Here is a 17,786-nt window from a genome sequence, read left to right on the forward strand (position 1 = left end):
GTGTGCGGATGTCTGGGGGAGGATGCTGGGGTGCGTGGGGCAGGAGGCCCAGCGACCCAACCAGGCCCTGTTTACTCTGGGTTAATGGTTTAACCTGACTGGGAAGTGGAGGAAGTGGGTTGGAGTCCATGAGAGGTTAGAGGCTGTTTGTTTGGAAAAATAGACGGGAGAGATCAAGAGAATTGGACACTTGGCATTTCCAAGGGGTAAAAGTGGCCGAGCTGTGTTCAGACATGAAATAGAGAAGTTGAATTTCCAAAGGAATCAAGGCAAAAACTAATTTTAAATAATAAACACGACTTTTCTGCTGATAAATGTGTATTTGTGTAAATCTGATGCAAAATCCAAACCCCTCACACTACACTGAATACCACCCAGAGCGTTACACCACCGAGTCATAAATGTTTGTTTTTTATGTGCGTACAAAAACAGTCAATAGGAGCCCCCCCCCCCCCCCCCCCCGTGTAAAACGTAATCATTCTGGAGGCTGGACAAAGAAATTAAAGAGCAAAGTCCAATTAGCCGTTTTATATACAGCACCCCCGATGCATCTGGACTGAGTGTGGGGTTCAGCGTTGTGTGCGTTGTGTTGTGGATGAAAAGACTCAAACCACGGAAACACAAATAACAAAATTAGTATTGTTTAAATATGGGCAGGACTTCTCCTCAAAAGTGAAGCCTCTTGATCGCCCCCTGGTGGTATATGTCATAAATCCTGACTCCTCCATGTTAGTGGATTGGAGACGCACCAAACTAAAATGTCAAAGTAAATGTCAAACACAATTTTCTTTCATCATAGGTAATTCTTATCACACTGGAAGTTTGTTCCAATGATATTTTTTCCTGTAAGTTTGGGTTTAATTAATAACTTGATATTATAAAAATGGGATGAAAAGTTTATACAACCCCACCTGGTGTCCTCTACTGTGGAGACACTGAAACTCTGTCTCTAATGTTCCACATGTTCACTTTGGAGGCCCAACTGTGTCTGATTGGATCAAATAAAAGCATCATTGATAAATCCCCCAATTACAGTAATAACAGCATTACAGTATTGTATGATTGGTTAAAAGAACTTTTAACAACTGGAAACATGAAGGATCACAGGTAGCCATTAAAAAAGCAAGAATAAATCATATAAATTATTTATAAGGCAGGTTTTGGAACAATTTAAAGCCAGTTGACTAAAAGGAAATTGTCAACATGAGATATATAAAGCAGTAAAAAGAGTTTTAAAGATGCTTAGAGAGGCAGACTCTCACTCTGATCAAATCCTCAGCGGGGCCTTCAGCCCCTGATGCGATAATCCCGTCCAGCAGAATATTTAGAACATTTTTAGCACCAAAATAAAATGTCCTGAATACAAGTCTCCAAATAATGAAGACCAGATTCTCCTGCCAGGACGCCAGAGCAACAGCTGCAGCACCTGGCACATTTTCTTGTCAGCAAACACCATGAGCCTGAGCCAGCTGATCTCTGCTATCCCCCCGCTGATATTATTTCAGTCTAACTGTGCAGTGCATGTGTGAGTCTGTGCGAGTGTGTGTGTGCGTGTGTTTGTGTGTGACAGTGAACGCAACATGCAGAGCAAACACAGGCATTATACCAGCTTTGGTCTAATTCCACGAGTCAAAGCAGACAAAGGGCATCGGTGAACACAAGCCTTAACTCTACCCGTGATGTCACGAGTGGCTGGTGAAATCCAACACCACCAGCTTGAGTTGTGTTGGGGTGAAGACGGTTCCCTTTTGCATCAGTGCAAGTTTAGGCACATAGCAGGAGGAACCACCGCCTGGAGGTAAAGACGCGCAGGGCTGGATGTGCAGTCGAGTCGGAGACCGCAGTGTGTGAGAGCAGCGCTGCTTCTCTGAGTCGAGTTAACTCAGCAGACACACACAAACAAAAACTAAGTGTTCAAACCTTTTTTTGTTTTTTGTTTTTTTCGAACCACCGTGCGTAACCGTCGCGCGTCTCCACGTTTGGATCCACCGCGCGTTTTCGTGCGTAAATGATCTGAGAGGGTTCGAAGGAGTGTGTGTGTATGTTTGTGAGAGAGAGAGAGAGAGCGAGCGAGAACGAGTGAGGGAGTGAGTGAGAGAGAGAGTGAGAGAGAGAGGGGAAAGAGAGAGAGAGAGAGAGCTCTCCTCAGGACTCGCTGCTGTACGATGAGGAAATTCTGAGGTGGCACTTCTCCTCCGTACACTTTACGCCTACTCTGGCTCCCACCACCACCAGGCTTAGCCCATGAACAGGCATCCTCGCGCGTGTGATTCTGTTTTCACCCAGATCTCTGCTGCCTGGACAAATGCATACAAATGCATTTAGGAGCTCAACGGACAAGGAGTGGACACGTTTCCGCGGCTGCAACGTAAGTGCGGTTTCATGGTGCATGCATGTTTTTGGAGGCAGTTTCAATTGAACATGGCAACTGGAGGGTTTATTTCTGTTCTGGGATCTGTGGCTCTTTCCCTGACAGGGGCGCCACTGGACTAAACATAGACCCTGCAGATAAAAGCTCTTGCCACTGAAACTTGACTTACAATGAAAAGAAAAATCATTATTATTTTACCTTTTCATGATGTTTCCAGTTTGTTTTTTATTGACCTGTTGAATTCCTGCTTAATGTGCAACTGTGCATGTCCTCACTACTTCCCCCTTTGATAACTGTGCTTTTCTTCTGATTGGCTGGATGTAATTGAACTTCTCCTGTATACTTGCTGGTTTATCATGGATCCAGTCCCCCCCCCTTGGCTTTGAACTCGCCTTGTGAACATGCAGTCTGGGATCTCCGACATTATAATCTGAAAACCATATGGCCGACCGCTGAACCCCCTTCCCGTCATTTGTTCTTCACTCACACAGCCATGATAAGCCGGGGAATAAACACTGGAGCATGGAGGAGGAGGGTGAATCAGGACGTCTTGAGAGCAATAATGCTTATTCAGCAGGTCAAGGATTAATGATTCTGGTAAAGCATTGGGATGAAGTGCTCAGTGACTCAGGATCCCAAGTGTTTTGACTTTAGACGGACCAAAGAAAATCTATTTAGAGCTTTTTTAAAGCTGAACATTCCTCATGGAAGTGTGTATTGTTGACGTCCAACATGCAGGTTTTGTTGTCCTGCTACATTCAGCTGGGTCGGAGGAGCTGCAGGGAGACGTGCACGCCTCCGGAGGCCACTTAACAGGGGAGGGGGGGGGGGACTTATTCTATGCTATCAGAGCCGAGTTCAAGTCGTCTGTGCTCCATTATGAATCCCCTCCAGACACGACTTGGAAAAACGAGCTGATCTCACAAAGCGTCCTGTTGTTCTCTCGCTGACGGTGTTTGCTCAGCGCAGAAAACAAAGTTGAACCTAAAAATCCTGAGTTTTTTTTTTGTGTGTCCTTGAGAGTGAAAACCAGAGCCTTATGGAGGAAGTGAGTTGCCTCCCTTGGATTCACTGAGAGTCAGTGTGTGTGCATCAGCAGTTGACTGGCTCCCGAGCTGCAGACAATCTCCCACTGTTGCAGGCATTGCTGCTCCATGGCTGCCAGTGGTGGAACTGTGTACACTGTACATTGGACTGTATTCTCAATACCACATATTAGAGTCGATGAGTTCTTGAGGAAGTAGATGTGGGAAGATCTCTGTTGCCTGGAGCCGGGGGTCCATTAAAAGGAGGATGACTAATACAAACCACTAATGAAATGATTCACATCTCAGAACAGCAGTGAGAATCAAAAGAAGTTTCAAGGAAGGTCTGCAGCTGCCTCACATCTGTCGTACACCAGCGCTCTTTGTACATGCCTGATCAATTCTCTGGGCTGTGGTCGGGAGCTTTGCTTTATTGATTGTTGTAGTTGGTGCGATGACGCTCAAGTTGGGAATATGTGGGTTCCCTGTGGTTTTAAACAGTCCCAGTAGCTGCGATTTCAGTTTAGGGGCCATCTCCTTCCAAGGAAGCTTAATGTTCTACGCAGGACACCAATGACGTCTACTTAGTGGACTGCGTAGACCATGAAGGCCGAATGGAAATGGGAAAATCAGGGAAATCCTCTGCAGAATGTTTCATTTCGGTTCGGTCTTCAGGGTCTCTGTGAAACAGTCCACGGAAGGTTTCACTGTTTTGCGTCACCAGTTTGTCCCCAAGCTCTTGTCTGAGGACAAAACAGCCTCTGGGGAGAAATGGCCAATATTTTGGGGCTTCTGCTGTAGACAAAGACACTGTCTAGAATCTTGACTGGTTTCTTTTATCACATAAGGTGAACGTTCCTCCACACAAAACACAAACAGCCATACTTTCTGTTGGTGCTTTAGGTCCGAATGAAGTTTTGGCTGATCTGCATTGACAGTTTACAGCACATGACTGCATAGAAATCAATGAACCAATAGCCTGATTCAGGTTAACCTCAAACCTGATTGGTTAAAGTAGAAACAGACACCAGAAGGCTTTCTCCCCCAACATCTTGTCCCTCACCTACAGATCTCCAACATTCACAAGAACAGAATCTGTTTATAGACTCTAGTCACGCCTTTTTATAACCTAGCAACGGAGCTGCAGTCGGATACAACGAGAAAGTGTTAACGCCCCTTTTAACATGTGGGCCGTTGTATTACTACAAAAAACTGCTCATCACTGAAGCGCAATGAATCCTGGGATAGGTTTGAGCCTTCGATGCTCGGGGATATAAAGACGGATTCGTCAGCTTTGGGACAAACTAGTCGCGCTACTTTGTCGCATTCAATCTCCTGACAGCCATTGAGAAGTGTAACTGTTATAACCCCTGAGTGAGTACACCAATGGTCATGGTTTAACACTGACTGCACACACGCCACTGAGACTGATGATACTCAATGTGAGGATATAAAAACACACAGTTCCCCTTCGACTAGACCACCAAACAATCTGTAAATATTTCCCCCCTATGTAACATGTCAGTAGTCTGTAACTCTTGTACTCAGATGCAGTACAGATACTGTGGCTCACTGTGACACCACCAGCACACTTGATTACTGTAATTACTTGAACATGGCCCCCAGCCTTTGTCTTCCCCTTTGTTTTCATTCTTGTTGAAAATCCAGCTAAAGGAAACTCTTGCTGATTCCTCACACTTTGAAAGAAATCTTGTAAAAGTCAAACTAGACGACGTGATGGGACGGATCGAAGCTATCTGGTTGATATATCGTAAGGCTATAGTTCAACCAAATAAAAACATACCACATGCAGCCAGTTATGGTTTTTTATATATCTTTCTGCTGATGGATGTTCTATGTCTTTATTAGGGGATTAGGCATGTGAACGGAATTTGAATTTTTGGTGCTCAGACATGAGAAAACTCGTAAACTCAAAAAGTATCTTTCTAGAAACATAGTTAATCAGGATAACGCTCCACAGATCTCAATGTGAACATGTCATAAGGCACATTCTTCTACAACTGCCAAAACATAATAAAACTGTCCTGTGTTCAACTAAGCGCCACTTATGGTACGTTGTTATTTGTGTGATCATAGCGGCGACATTGGCAACAACCTGGTTGTGAAGAACTGTAATAGAGACACACAGCTTTCTCCCCTGAGAGATGTTGCATGCTGGGATCACAGCCTGTCCACCTCGCTCCACACCAGCGGCCAGAGGGTTTTCAGGCCTGTCTGTCTGAGGGAGTGTGTTTAACCCTCCTAACATCTGCAGGTCCGACCGCGACAGGAAAAGGGCAAACTAATAAAGCCCCGTGGAAGTTTACTCACAGCCCTTTGTCTGCTCGCTGTCCTGTAGACTGAGTCAATCTTTGCTCTGCTCTGCCTATGACCTCTTGACCCCAGATCAGTGATCTGTGAGAGCCGACAAACACCAACCACGCTCGGCTCTTCGTCAGAGGCCCGAGCACTCGGACACGACATACTGACACACATGCAGACTCTGGTAATATCATATGTTGATTCATATTTTGAATTCAACGGTTGCACTGGGTATTATGGAAATCATATGCAACACATTTTAAGTCTTGGGTAATGCAGAGCTATAGAGCAGCCAACTGAAACCTGGAAATGGTCAATACGCTGATTGTTTTGCTGCCGGCCATTTGGACATGAGGAGAATACAATCCCACTTTCAATGATTTAGTCATTACCATCAGGATACAGGTGCTAAAGCTGAAACGCAGCCAGTGGGAGCAGATATTGGCGGCGGATCAGTTACTTGTTCCTGTCCAGGAATGTTGTGTTTGAGAAGGAGAAGCGAAGCATGCAGGGATGGAACACCTGATGATTCACAACTCAGATGTTTTCTCAGAAATCCACCTGTAGCTTGTGAACAGCGTGTGTGTGTGTCTGTGTGTGTGATGCAGGGTAGGGATGACATAGCTACTGTATATATGATTGATCTAATTCTGCTGATTTTCATCTCTAACCCTCTGATACAAATATATTTGTTCTCCAGCTCCTCTGAGCGCTGTGTCAGCTCATGCGTCGGAGTCTTCCCTCTGTTTTGAATTCCACTCTATTTAATACTTTACCTCGATCTTCTGAGAGATAGCTCTATGTGGAGCAGCTCTGCAGACGACTGCTGTACTGTGGTGATACTTGAGTAGTCTTACTTTTGGGTACTTTTCACTTTTACCTGGTGGTGGAGGAAGGACTTAAACATTTACTTATATTAAGGTACGAATAAAGGACCAAAAAATGTACTAAAGTAAAATTCAAAGTAGCCAACCAAGTTAACTTTTCTACTTGAGTAAAAGTATTTGCAGAGTGAATGTAATTGGTCTCTTCCCGAATCCATTTAAGTTTCTCTTTCTCTACTCTTATGTTCCCTGACTGCTCTGATTGGATCAATGAACCAGTTCCCCTCTTGTAATTGATTACTATGAGCAGAAAATACAGATATTCACTGATTCATGAAGTAAATTACATATTAATTAAAAAAAAGTAATGAAGTAAATGTACTTTGTTACATTCCACCTCTGCTTTAGAAGTACTTACCTTCTTTTACTTGGGTAGAAACGTTAATATTGTGTTTTCACTTTTACTGGAGTACATTTTTGTCTATTCATATGAACATTTACTCAAGAAAAAGGTTTGAGTACTTCCTCCAAACTGCCATTGGGATGGTTTAAGAAGTGTCCTGGAACCTTTTCAGGAAAGTAAAGAGAAGCTTCCTTCGACTTTCAACGAAACCAAACTCAGATTAACAGGGATTTTATTCCTTCCTCCTTCAGTAAGTGAAACACTTCAGAGACAATTGAGCAGATTAACAGCTGCGTCTGCTTCCTTTGGATTGGATAATTGCTTCCATGGACACGTGGAACGTCGAGCTCACAAAAAAAACAAAGGAACGGAAGGAAACTGTTTCCCGTTCCTTATGAGCACTGTAAACAGAACCCAAGTGGGTTTGCTCCCCCCTTGCCAAACCAAATTAAACCCTTTGCCTCCGTTGAATGAGCCATTGTTGGGGATCCAAGCCAATTTTCTGGGGATATAAGATGCAAGACCTGGGAGTGCTCGAATGGTTCATTGCAGAAGGGGCAGTTTTTTAAGTTGTGATTATTTATAGTCCTGACATGACCCCCCCCACACACACACGCACACACACACATAGTGGTATTTCCCTTAGTCAACACAGCAGTGTTTGGGAAGCTTTGTCTCGCCTTCAGCAGCCTTTCCATTAACTGCCAGGACTGGGAAGCATCGTGAGCTGTCACTTAGTCAGGGATTCACCTCCCTCATCATCTTTAATCATCCGCAGGCCGTGATGGACGCCACGCAGCCTTCCCTCATCTCCTTCATTTCCTTCCTTCCCTTGATTTTGGACAAAAAGCTTGAAAACACGTCAAAAAGTGATGATAGCATCAGAGACCATCCCTGAGACGGATGGATGGCGAAGGGTAGCGTTCAGGTTGATGGAAAGATTTCCCACCACTTGCTCTTACATCACTGTGGATGTGCTGCAGCAGAGATTTGAGCCTCGGGGACGCCTTAAATAGCCCCAACAGGGAGAATTAGTGACAGACGGGCGAAAGGGGAAAAGAGGATCTGCTTGAATCAGCATCAGATGGCTCCACCCGACTCTGCAGCGGGGAATGTTCGGTTTTATATTTTTAGTTTTATCTCCTTTTCATTAGTCTACTTTCAAACCCTGCCAACTCTTAAGCACAACCAGCTACTCACTGGATTTATAAATGTCATTGTGATCATCTCGCGAAAGATGAATGATTGTATTCATGTATATAACACCCCCCACCCCCCTACACCCTCCCAACCCCCCGCACACACCCCCACCCGCCCGTAGTTTGAGCCTTTTCCGGCTCTGGGGATATGTCTGAGTTCCCGGCTGTGGAATGTCGCACCAGTTTCTCGATGGGGAGCAGGTGACAGACACAGCTCATCGTTCTTACACTCTGGATTTTCCTTCTGCAGCTTTCATTAGTTATTGTTTTTACTTCCCTGTTTCTCTTCCTTTGGGCCACACAAACACCAGCAGCCTCTTCGCCGGGTTAATCTTCTTGGAGTAGAGATGTTTGTAAGACGTTGAACGAACACCACTGTTCAGTATCGGTGTTTAAGAGCATTACAGTAGTTCCCAGAATCCACTTCAGCTTGTTTTGCTTGTGTTGCTTTTACGAAAGTTAAATTGTCATAATTATTTATATTGTTTTCTAAGCAGCTATCTCTTGTAACATAACTGTCAAAGATGAAAACTCATACATATACATATATACACAATGTATATTATATTAAATATATGAGGTATTCAAATTATAAACATCTATCTCATCATCTATACAAAAAACTACTGCTAATACTGTTTCATTATATTACTTTATGTCAGTATGAGTATTATTCAAACTGACATTTTTTCCACAATTAGAGAATGAATACCAGTAAAATAGTGGCATGTTTTATTAATTCTGCTGATAAAAAAGAGGAGTGGGTCGACACAGAGCATAAATAATATGAAAATGTGACAACTTGAATAACTTCAATGTTGTGTTTAATTTCTCCTCTGGACTCAATGCACTACGTGGTGGGCAGTGCCACCTAGAGGTGGGGTCAGTTAGGGTCAGAGTTCACCACACAGGTCAATTAGTGATAGGAATCGTCAAACTTATTGGAACATAAGGTTTATATTTTAATTTATTTGTTTTTGGCAATATGATGTTTTTAAAACCATCAGTATGAGCGGGGGATTGTGCGTCAGAGGATTAGAGATGCAATATTTTGTATCTAGATCACTGTCATCATCTCCCAGTACAAAGTGTTGAGGTTTTTCAGAACATGCAAGCACTTCATTATATCCTGTTTATTAAATAAACTCAACTTTTTGAGGATTAATTGTGCTTTTCAACTTGTAAGAATAAATCTTTAAAAAGCAGACGAGACAATTTCTCTCTTTGAATCATCGCTGGGGCTGATTCTGCTTCTTTGTGGTAAAACCTTTGCTGAGCAACATTCAATTATTAACCAGCTTTGCCTTTGAGACAAACTCCATCATCTGGCAACAATGAAACATGACACAAGAATCTGCTCTGCACGACTTTTCGTGGCATTTTCCGATGTAAAAAATTTCAATTTGAATGAATTTGGTAAACACAGTCATCAGATTGTCTTTAAAGCGGCTCCAAGGCTGAGCTTTTACAAGTTGTGACTTCTGATTTCAAGCTCAGTGTGGAGGAGGCAGGTAGGCAGGGTTCAAAGAGCTGAATGTAAAAGGGCTGCAAGAGATTATTCTTTTATTTTGTCTGCACATCAAGAAGGTTCCCACTTCACATCCTGGGCTCTTTCTTTGTGGAGTTTGCATCTCCCTGTATGTGCATGAGTTTTATCCAGGTCCCCCCCTCTCACAGTGCAGTGACATGTAGATTGGGTTTAATTTGAGACTCTGTATGTTGTTGGCCCTATGATAAGCTGATACGGCCTGTGACCCTCAAATGATAATCTCTGGATGGATGGGAATGAATATTAAAAAGGAAAAAGCAGATGTTGCTATGACACTTGAAATTCAATTCAGGTTTCTACATCTTTATTTGTTTCTAATTGTGGTAAATTCAGTGATTTAAAAAAAGGTGAATAAGGTCACATGGCCGATGTTGTGTATCAGATCAACAACCAGGCAGTGGAGAGTCTGCAGAGCTGAAAACCAGGATTGTGTCGAGGCTCAGATGTGGGGATGGTAACTGCTGCATTTGAGTTTGAGAGGAGAAAGGCTTTGGTAGCAGAGGTTTCCACCAAGCTGGTGGTAAGTTTGGCTGAGATCCCTTATTGGAAATGAGAGACACTTCAAAACAACGACAACCACCAGCACTACAGCTCAGCACCGCTCTGGTTCTAGTGACCAGACCGAGGCTTCTCATAGTGCACGTTTCTGAAAAGCACCCAGAGGTCTCCCTGACTGTGAGAAACCAGAGTCTCTGGTCTGATGAAACCAACATTGAGCTGTTTGGCCTCATTGCTGAATTCTTTCACCCACTCGTCCTTCTCGAGCAGAGAACACTTGTGTTGTGTTTGATCGTTTCCAGACAATTATGTGATTCTCTCTCAAAGTCACATTTGCTTAACAGCAGTTTGATGATGTTCAGAGTTATGCCGGCGAAAAGGAGAAAAGCCTCGGCTGAGATGTGGAGGGAGAGAACGTGTCCCGTCTGGCTTTTTGAGATTAGTTTCTTTTCAAGTCGTGAAAGGCAATTAATTCTCCAAGCCTTTTTTAAAAATGAGTCGTTAACCAGACCTTTCTAATTAGCGTTTCCCTGACGTTACTTTGTTTTTCACACATGCTGCATTACGTCACATGCCCGCCAGCGTGATCGATTGTTGCCAGACAATGTCACTTGTGTTAATATTAGCCTCCGTGTTGCTGCTGCCTAGCAGCCGGGTTTTCTCGCGAATTCACACGCCATAATCATAAGTTCCACTTGAAAATGTTGACTTTAAATAATTCAATCTTTCTTTTTCAATCTCTTCATCTCTTCAATGCATTTGTAGATGTACCACTACAGGCACGTTTTGGTTTACATATGCTTGTCATTGAATATTGTTTAGATCAGCACAAAGTAATGAGTATGAGGTGATAATCAAATCAATCACTACTTTCAATTTAAGAAATCTTTTGCATTTCACAGATAACATTTCATATCAGTGTAGCAGCTAGACCTGAGTTGAACTCACTGTGATGCAGCTCCACTATCGATATGCTTTTATTTTGAAGGAAACTAAAAGTAGTTACCTTGTGCTATTTGACTTGAGAAAAAAGGCTGTAAACTTTTTATGCAACAAGCGTCTGTGTTTTTATTTCACAATTATAGACGCTGAGATAAACCTTTAGCAGCAGTGAGATGTGTCTCAACTTTGACGCTAATGGTACGATAAGTTTATTGTGTAAACACGTGCGTAGACCCAAAGCTGTGATTCAATAGTTTAGCTTCAGTCTTAAATTTAACAAATGAAAGTATAGTTGCGTTTTCCCCATTAGTTCCTGCTGGTGTCAGTTTATCTCTCAAGTGGTCTTTCAATAATGCTGTAAACAGATCTCCTGTTTCTGCTAAGTTACAGGAAATGTTCTCAACTTTCAGCTAACTTCTGTCTCACACTATGTATCAGCTCTCTACTCTAAATGGATGATTTCAGGGAGACTCCTTCTCCTCCTGTCAACAGGATAGAGGCCAGACTTCACAATGGAAAGAGCCAACAGTTGCAGTCATCAGTGATTTCCTCAGAATTACCATTTACTCCACCATATTTCACACGTGACCGACACAGAACCTCAGCGAGTGTTTTCTGTTAAGCTGTTTTAGTATCAGACTCCAGTGTTGGCTCACTTTGCCTGTGACTGTCTCATTGCAGTCAGCATATTCAGTGTGTAGTCTCCTCTTTAACATGTTATACAGTCACAATCACATAGAATGTCTCGATAATTCTCTATACTAAAAATGGATTGTTGTGTGTTGCCTCACAGCAGGAAGGAGCACAGAGGAAGTCCTAGTCCAGGTCCTCTGTGTGTACAGCTGTCTTGTTCCTCATGTTTTTCCTCAGGGTGTTATGTGTCTGTCTCAACTGCAATGCACAGAGTGACTTAAACCTTATAAGTCATATGTGTCAATATCTATGTTAATATCTATATGATTCCTGTGACCGGCCACCTGTCCCTGTCAGAATTACTCATCTTGATCAGTGATTGCCTTTCTCTACACTTTTATAATTCCTTTGGTTGCTTTTAAAACTCAGTGATGTGTTGTTAATGTGTGTGTCTCTGCTCCTCCAGGTGGAACTTCCTCCTGCTCCTGTCAGTATGCTCAGCAGTGCTCTCTGGAGACGAACACTATCTATCTCAAGGTACGAGACAGATCCCTCAAGAACAAGTTAACATTATACTACCAGTACTACCTGGACCTTTCATATAAAGGCCTTTTTCTATATTATAATAATAATATATTGTTTTTGTGAGATAACCTCTCTGATAATTGAGATTTTCACAATTTCTACAGTTTAATGGATCCAGTTGTTCCCTTTCTTTGTTGGGTTTTAGCTTGAGTCAGGAAATAGTTGAACTGGTGGTGACTTCTGACTTGTATGACTCCGCTTGAATGAATAATAGTTCATGACTTTTACACATTTCAAATTTTAGGATTCAGATTCATAGTCAATATAGATGCAGATATTTCAGAAGCGAGATAGAAAAAGTCTAATTCTTACGTTTCTTCAGAGTGAAACATTTACCTTTTTGGGGAAACATTCTGCTGGATAAGATCCAAATATTAAAAAACACAAAGACAACAACTCAAAGCTGAATTTGTATTGCTTTATATTTTATCCGAGAGGGTTTAAACAGGAGCTCGTTTTCTTTGCTTTTATTCTCATTTCCAACCTTCTCCCTCAACATGTCTGCTCACGCTCTCCAGCTCTTGCATCAGCCTGCGAGTAGAAACAGCCAAAATAGCCTCTCAGCCTCGGCCGCTGTTCTCCTTTCCCCCCTCTCATCCCTTCATCAGAAATATGCCACATGTAAACATAGTTTGAAAAACATGCTAGGAAGGTCACTCTGGGAAAGTACACCAATTAGTTTGGAGAAAGAAGAAGTGGAAATACCAGATGAGAGCTTGGCTTGTTTGATAAAAGGGATGAGGTGATCTCCAAGTGGGATGAGAGGAGTTGAGGATGAGAGAGGCAGAAGTTGGGTTGATAATAAGCAGAGAGATAATTTCTTCTCTGTTTCCCCCTCACATCTATTTGGTTTCACACAGTTGGAGTGTTGGTGTTGTACGGTGTGATATGAAATGTCCACAGCTACAAGAAGAGAAGCCCTCACTACTGATACAGACACTGAGGAAAAAACAAAAGATTTTATCAGTTTATCTCTCAAAACAACAGCGCCTGAGGGGCACACATCCCAAACCAGCATGCTGGTTCACCACATCACCAAATCTGCATCCACCATCAACACCAGGCACTAAAAGGACAAACCCCTGTTTGTTATGACCTGGCTCTGGTGTGCACAACAAAAAGCAAACACTGCAAAGATAACGACTGATATTTGGAGCTTTTCTCTACGATTCACATTTACTCATTCCCAAACACACATTATCAGCAACTCACGCAGTGAGATATTTAGACTGGAGGAGCCGGGGGATCAAAACAACGCCATTCCCGGTATGGTAGACAACCCACGCCTTACCTCCAGAGCTGCAGCCACCCTCTGCGTGGGATGTGATTATCAGCTACATCAGTTGTGTGTGGTGTGTATCCATGAAGGATTTGGGCGCAGGTGTAAGGTGCAAGTCAAAACATAACATTTAAATTAAGGAATCATAGCCAGACCAGGATGGGGGGGGACGACGACAACGAAGAACCATTCGATCCCAAAGGGGCTTCATACTTTAGTTTCTTTGTAGCCATCTGAAGGATGATAATTCCATGTATCCCTCCAGATGCAACCTCTTTGAAACAACTTGCTTGTGCTCAGTGTGACCAAATGCTGTCAAAACAATCTTTAGAAAACTTCATTAAGTTCTGAACCAATGTTTCGCACCTATGAGGATTCTCTGAGCGGTCGCATTGTAGTTTGATTGGCACATTAATAGTCTGCTGCCAGAGTGCCCCATCACGCAGGCACACTAGTGTCAGGTTGACCTCATTGATGAATTCTTACATACCTGTTCACATCTCCACATGCATGTGCATTGTCTGTAGCTCCCTGGACAGAGGAGGTAAACGTGTACCTATAGCTGATGAGCCCATTCCAGGCAGGATCAATCATAACCAGAGGAGAAGGGATGCACACTGAGTGCTGGAGCAGCTCGTCTTCTCATATAAGACAGGTTGATTGGAATCTGGGTTGACATTACCCGGGGCAAAGAATGTCAAAGACATATCAGTGCGTGCTTGATTCAGCTGCAGAGAGATGAGTCTTCCTTCTTGGGTTTAATGTCTAAAATCTCTGCGAAACCACATCTAAGAAGATTGTGTTCATGTTATTTCTGTTTATGACATCTGTCTGTCCGTGGCTCTATTTCTCCTTCCTGCAAAGACTAAAATAAAAATACATCTGTTATAGAAGCAGCTGATGCATCACATCACACGATAGGTAACAGGAAGGTTATCAGTATGCACAGAGCCTTGACAGCTAATATATAACTTGTAAGTGACTAATAGGATTCTTTAAAACTTGCTTCAACAAAGTCCCCCCACTGTACTTTATTGAGATTTCTCTTCTGTTGACATTCATCTATTTACTGGCAGTTTGATTCGATCCATGATAAAGGTGAAAGGTCAAAAGGTCGTACACGTGCAACTCATCAGAAGTATGTTCCAGCTTTGATGTCTGGTATCTTTTCATGTCTGCATTCCTAAAGGTTGTTAGGAATCAAGAAAAACTAGGTAAATCTAGGTAATAAAATGAAAATAAAAGCTAAACGTAACAACAGTAAAATCAACCTCTTTGAATACAGAGAGCAGTTGCTTCAACGAAACACGATGTTTCTGGATTAGTCATGAAAATACCTCAAAACCACCCCTACACACATGTAGAGATGCACACACACACACACACACACACTCCCTCACAATGTGTCCCTCTTCTTCTCTCACACACTCTCAAACACACGGCATAAATTCTCTAAGGAATTCCCCGTGGGCAGCGGGTAAAGAATGACAGGAGCTGCTCTCATGAATCTTCGGTGTCAGATTGATGCAGAAAGGCTGTGTTTCCTGAATCCCAGTTCAGCCCCGTCCTTCTCCAGTCCCGTCCACCCATCTGGGCCTCAGGTGCCCTACTGGTACTGACTCCAAGTGAAAAACTGGAAGGGCTCACCAGCGTCATCTGGTCGCTGGTGACCCCATCAGGAGACTGGTCTACTTTAACAGCTGAACTCTATTTGAATTCAAAATAGCAGCCGAGGATTAGGTTTTCTGAAACCCCCAGTGTACAATGAGAACAGCATCAACAGACTCTTGATTCGGTTTTGTAACATTGTGGTTCTGCAGATTGTCTTGTTTTGTTTCCAGGATTTGTTATACTTGCCAAATTTACCCTTTACAGAAACATACAGCAAAATCCACTTGTAAATTCTGGTTTAGAATCAGTTTAAAAGGGTTTCCCTTTCACTGAGTGAAAATGTTTGAAGCTTACTCAAGAACCACTCATCCATAAAACCCCAGTCGACAGTCGACACTGCACTTCCTTGTGTCCTCAGCAAAACACCTGTCAAGTTTCAAGTTGATTGGATGAGTGGCTCACAAGAAAGTTTTAAATACAACAGACAGGTTCCTCCAGTTATAACAAAAGTTGAATGAAAGTGGAAGTGACAGGAAATAGGAAGCGAGAGAAGTTATGTGTGCCGAAGTTCCCCAGTAGGACTTGAACTGGGTACTTCATCACTACATGGTTTTTGACTGGTGTAGCGGACTTAACCCTCTTCTTTCTTCTTAAAATACAATCAGTGGAATTTTCGTTCTTTCCAAACTACCTACCTCAAGTTTACATGAAATGCATTAAGACTTTCTTATATCTTAAGTTTCTGTGTCTTTATCTTTCAAAGAATCGTAAAATAAGACCAGGACAGTTTTGGTTTATCGTATGCCTGCCTGCTTTGTAATCCAGTTCCTGCATGTCAACCTTACCAGTGTCTCCTCTGTTCCTCAGGAGTGGATATTCTCTATCGATTGGGGCTCACGGATCAAACCACAGACGATCCCTACGAGAAGGAAAGCTCACCTTCGACTTCTTACACCACTGTTCCCTCACACTTAACTCTTCCTGTTTCTGGATATGGAGTACTACTCGACTCAAACTCCTTCTATGAGGCTCCAGCAGGAAGTCTTTTCCCACCAGAGATTGGTGAGGAGTTTTCCGTCGTGGTTAGTCTAAGCTCCTGGCGAGCGAACAATGCTTTTCTTTTTACTGTTAAAGATGGCAGGGACAGGCTGCGTTTTGGCATCCAGCTGCTGCCGCGCAGGGTGGTGGTCTACACTGCAGAGAAGGCCTCCATCTACTTCAACTATAACTGGCAGGATGGACGCCAGCATCCTTTCGCTGTTGCCGTTCGTCCTCGCTCTGTGTCCTTCTATGCAGATTGTGGAGCGGTGCATCAACAGGAACAAACCCTGGGGAGATCTCAGTCGCTCGGGGACTCCGGGGGTCTCTTCACTCTGGGGAGGATGAACTCTAAATCCGCAACGTTCAACGGTCGAGTCTGCCAACTAGATATCTATCCCTCAGCCCAGGCTGCTGCGCACTACTGCAGCTACCTTAAAAAACAGTGCCGACTGGCCGACACTTACCGATTGCCTTTGCCAAATCCCGGTTTGGCTACTGAGGCAAATGAACCCCCTTCTATTGCGTTGACAAACTCCTTTGTTGGAGTAGCAGCTACTCATCAGACTCCCACCAAAATCACAGCAGCTGTCAAACTATCCCCAGGAACTCTGGTCACACAGACCTCGGCTATGAGTCCATCAGCAGACCCTAGTCTGGGGCACCAGAGCCACATTTCTGCTTTGGATCCCCTTGCTCACTCCACCGCATCCTTGCTTCAGCCGGAAAGTCCTACCATAGCAACCCTGAAGGCGCAAGCAGCTTTGGATCTTGTCTACAGCACAAGGGAAAACGTTTTGATAAAAGGGAGTACGCCCCAAGGGGATAACGATTCCTCCGAGAACAGCACAGAGGAAGAGAGCCTGCCGACTCCAGACGCCAACCCAGGCCTGAGCCCTCATGTGAGGCTAAGTCGAGTGAAGGAAGGACTCAGGAACAACTCCATCATCAGCTCCAGGGACTCTGGCTTTGGCTCCGAACACACCCATCAGGCCCAAGGCCCTCATGTGAGAGTCAACGGCACCACGTTGTACAGGGAGAACCAGGTGGACACCTCAGAACAGCATGATCCGGATGGCAGCTACGATGATGTCGACATGGAAGGGTATGATTATGGATATGAGGAACCGGATTTCTTGTACGACTACGAAGACGGTTTCCCCGGCCCCAAAGGAGAACCAGGTCCTCCGGTAAGTGCCTGAATACATAAATGCTGTGATGTTTATGGAAAAATGTTTCACATAAAAGTTGGTCGCGTGGCAATCAGAGCCAGTTTAACGATATGTAAATGTGGCTTTCCTACATGGGTACAGTATGTGGAAAAAATAGTTTGGCAGGGCAGTTCAGTGATTTATCTGTGTTATCATGTCCAAGCACTGTTCTTTTTTCATGTATCAACAAGTCGCTATAATAACATGTCATTCCCTTTGCTGAAATACTGCCAGACAGGTTTGAAAACTCACCTGAAGGTTGAAGGTATATCCTGGAGATAGAAGAAGTGTTATAT

General features: G+C 43.4%; 1 protein-coding gene across 1 annotated transcript in view; it reads left to right on the forward strand.

The window, feature by feature from the left end:
• The first annotated feature begins 1,588 nt into the window (after positions 1 to 1,588).
• LOC133960791 (collagen alpha-1(XXIV) chain) overlaps positions 1,589 to 17,786 on the forward strand; it is a 79,905-nt gene continuing 63,707 nt past the window's right edge. The window contains exons 1-3 of the mRNA XM_062395631.1: positions 1,589 to 2,368; positions 12,233 to 12,303; positions 16,109 to 17,469. Coding sequence (XP_062251615.1) covers positions 2,316 to 2,368; positions 12,233 to 12,303; positions 16,109 to 17,469 — 1,485 coding nt within the window. The 5' untranslated portion in view covers positions 1,589 to 2,315. The remainder of the gene's footprint in view (positions 2,369 to 12,232; positions 12,304 to 16,108; positions 17,470 to 17,786) is intronic.

This window comes from Platichthys flesus, chromosome 9, assembly GCF_949316205.1.
Source record: "Platichthys flesus chromosome 9, fPlaFle2.1, whole genome shotgun sequence".
Taxonomy (NCBI): domain Eukaryota; kingdom Metazoa; phylum Chordata; class Actinopteri; order Pleuronectiformes; family Pleuronectidae; genus Platichthys; species Platichthys flesus.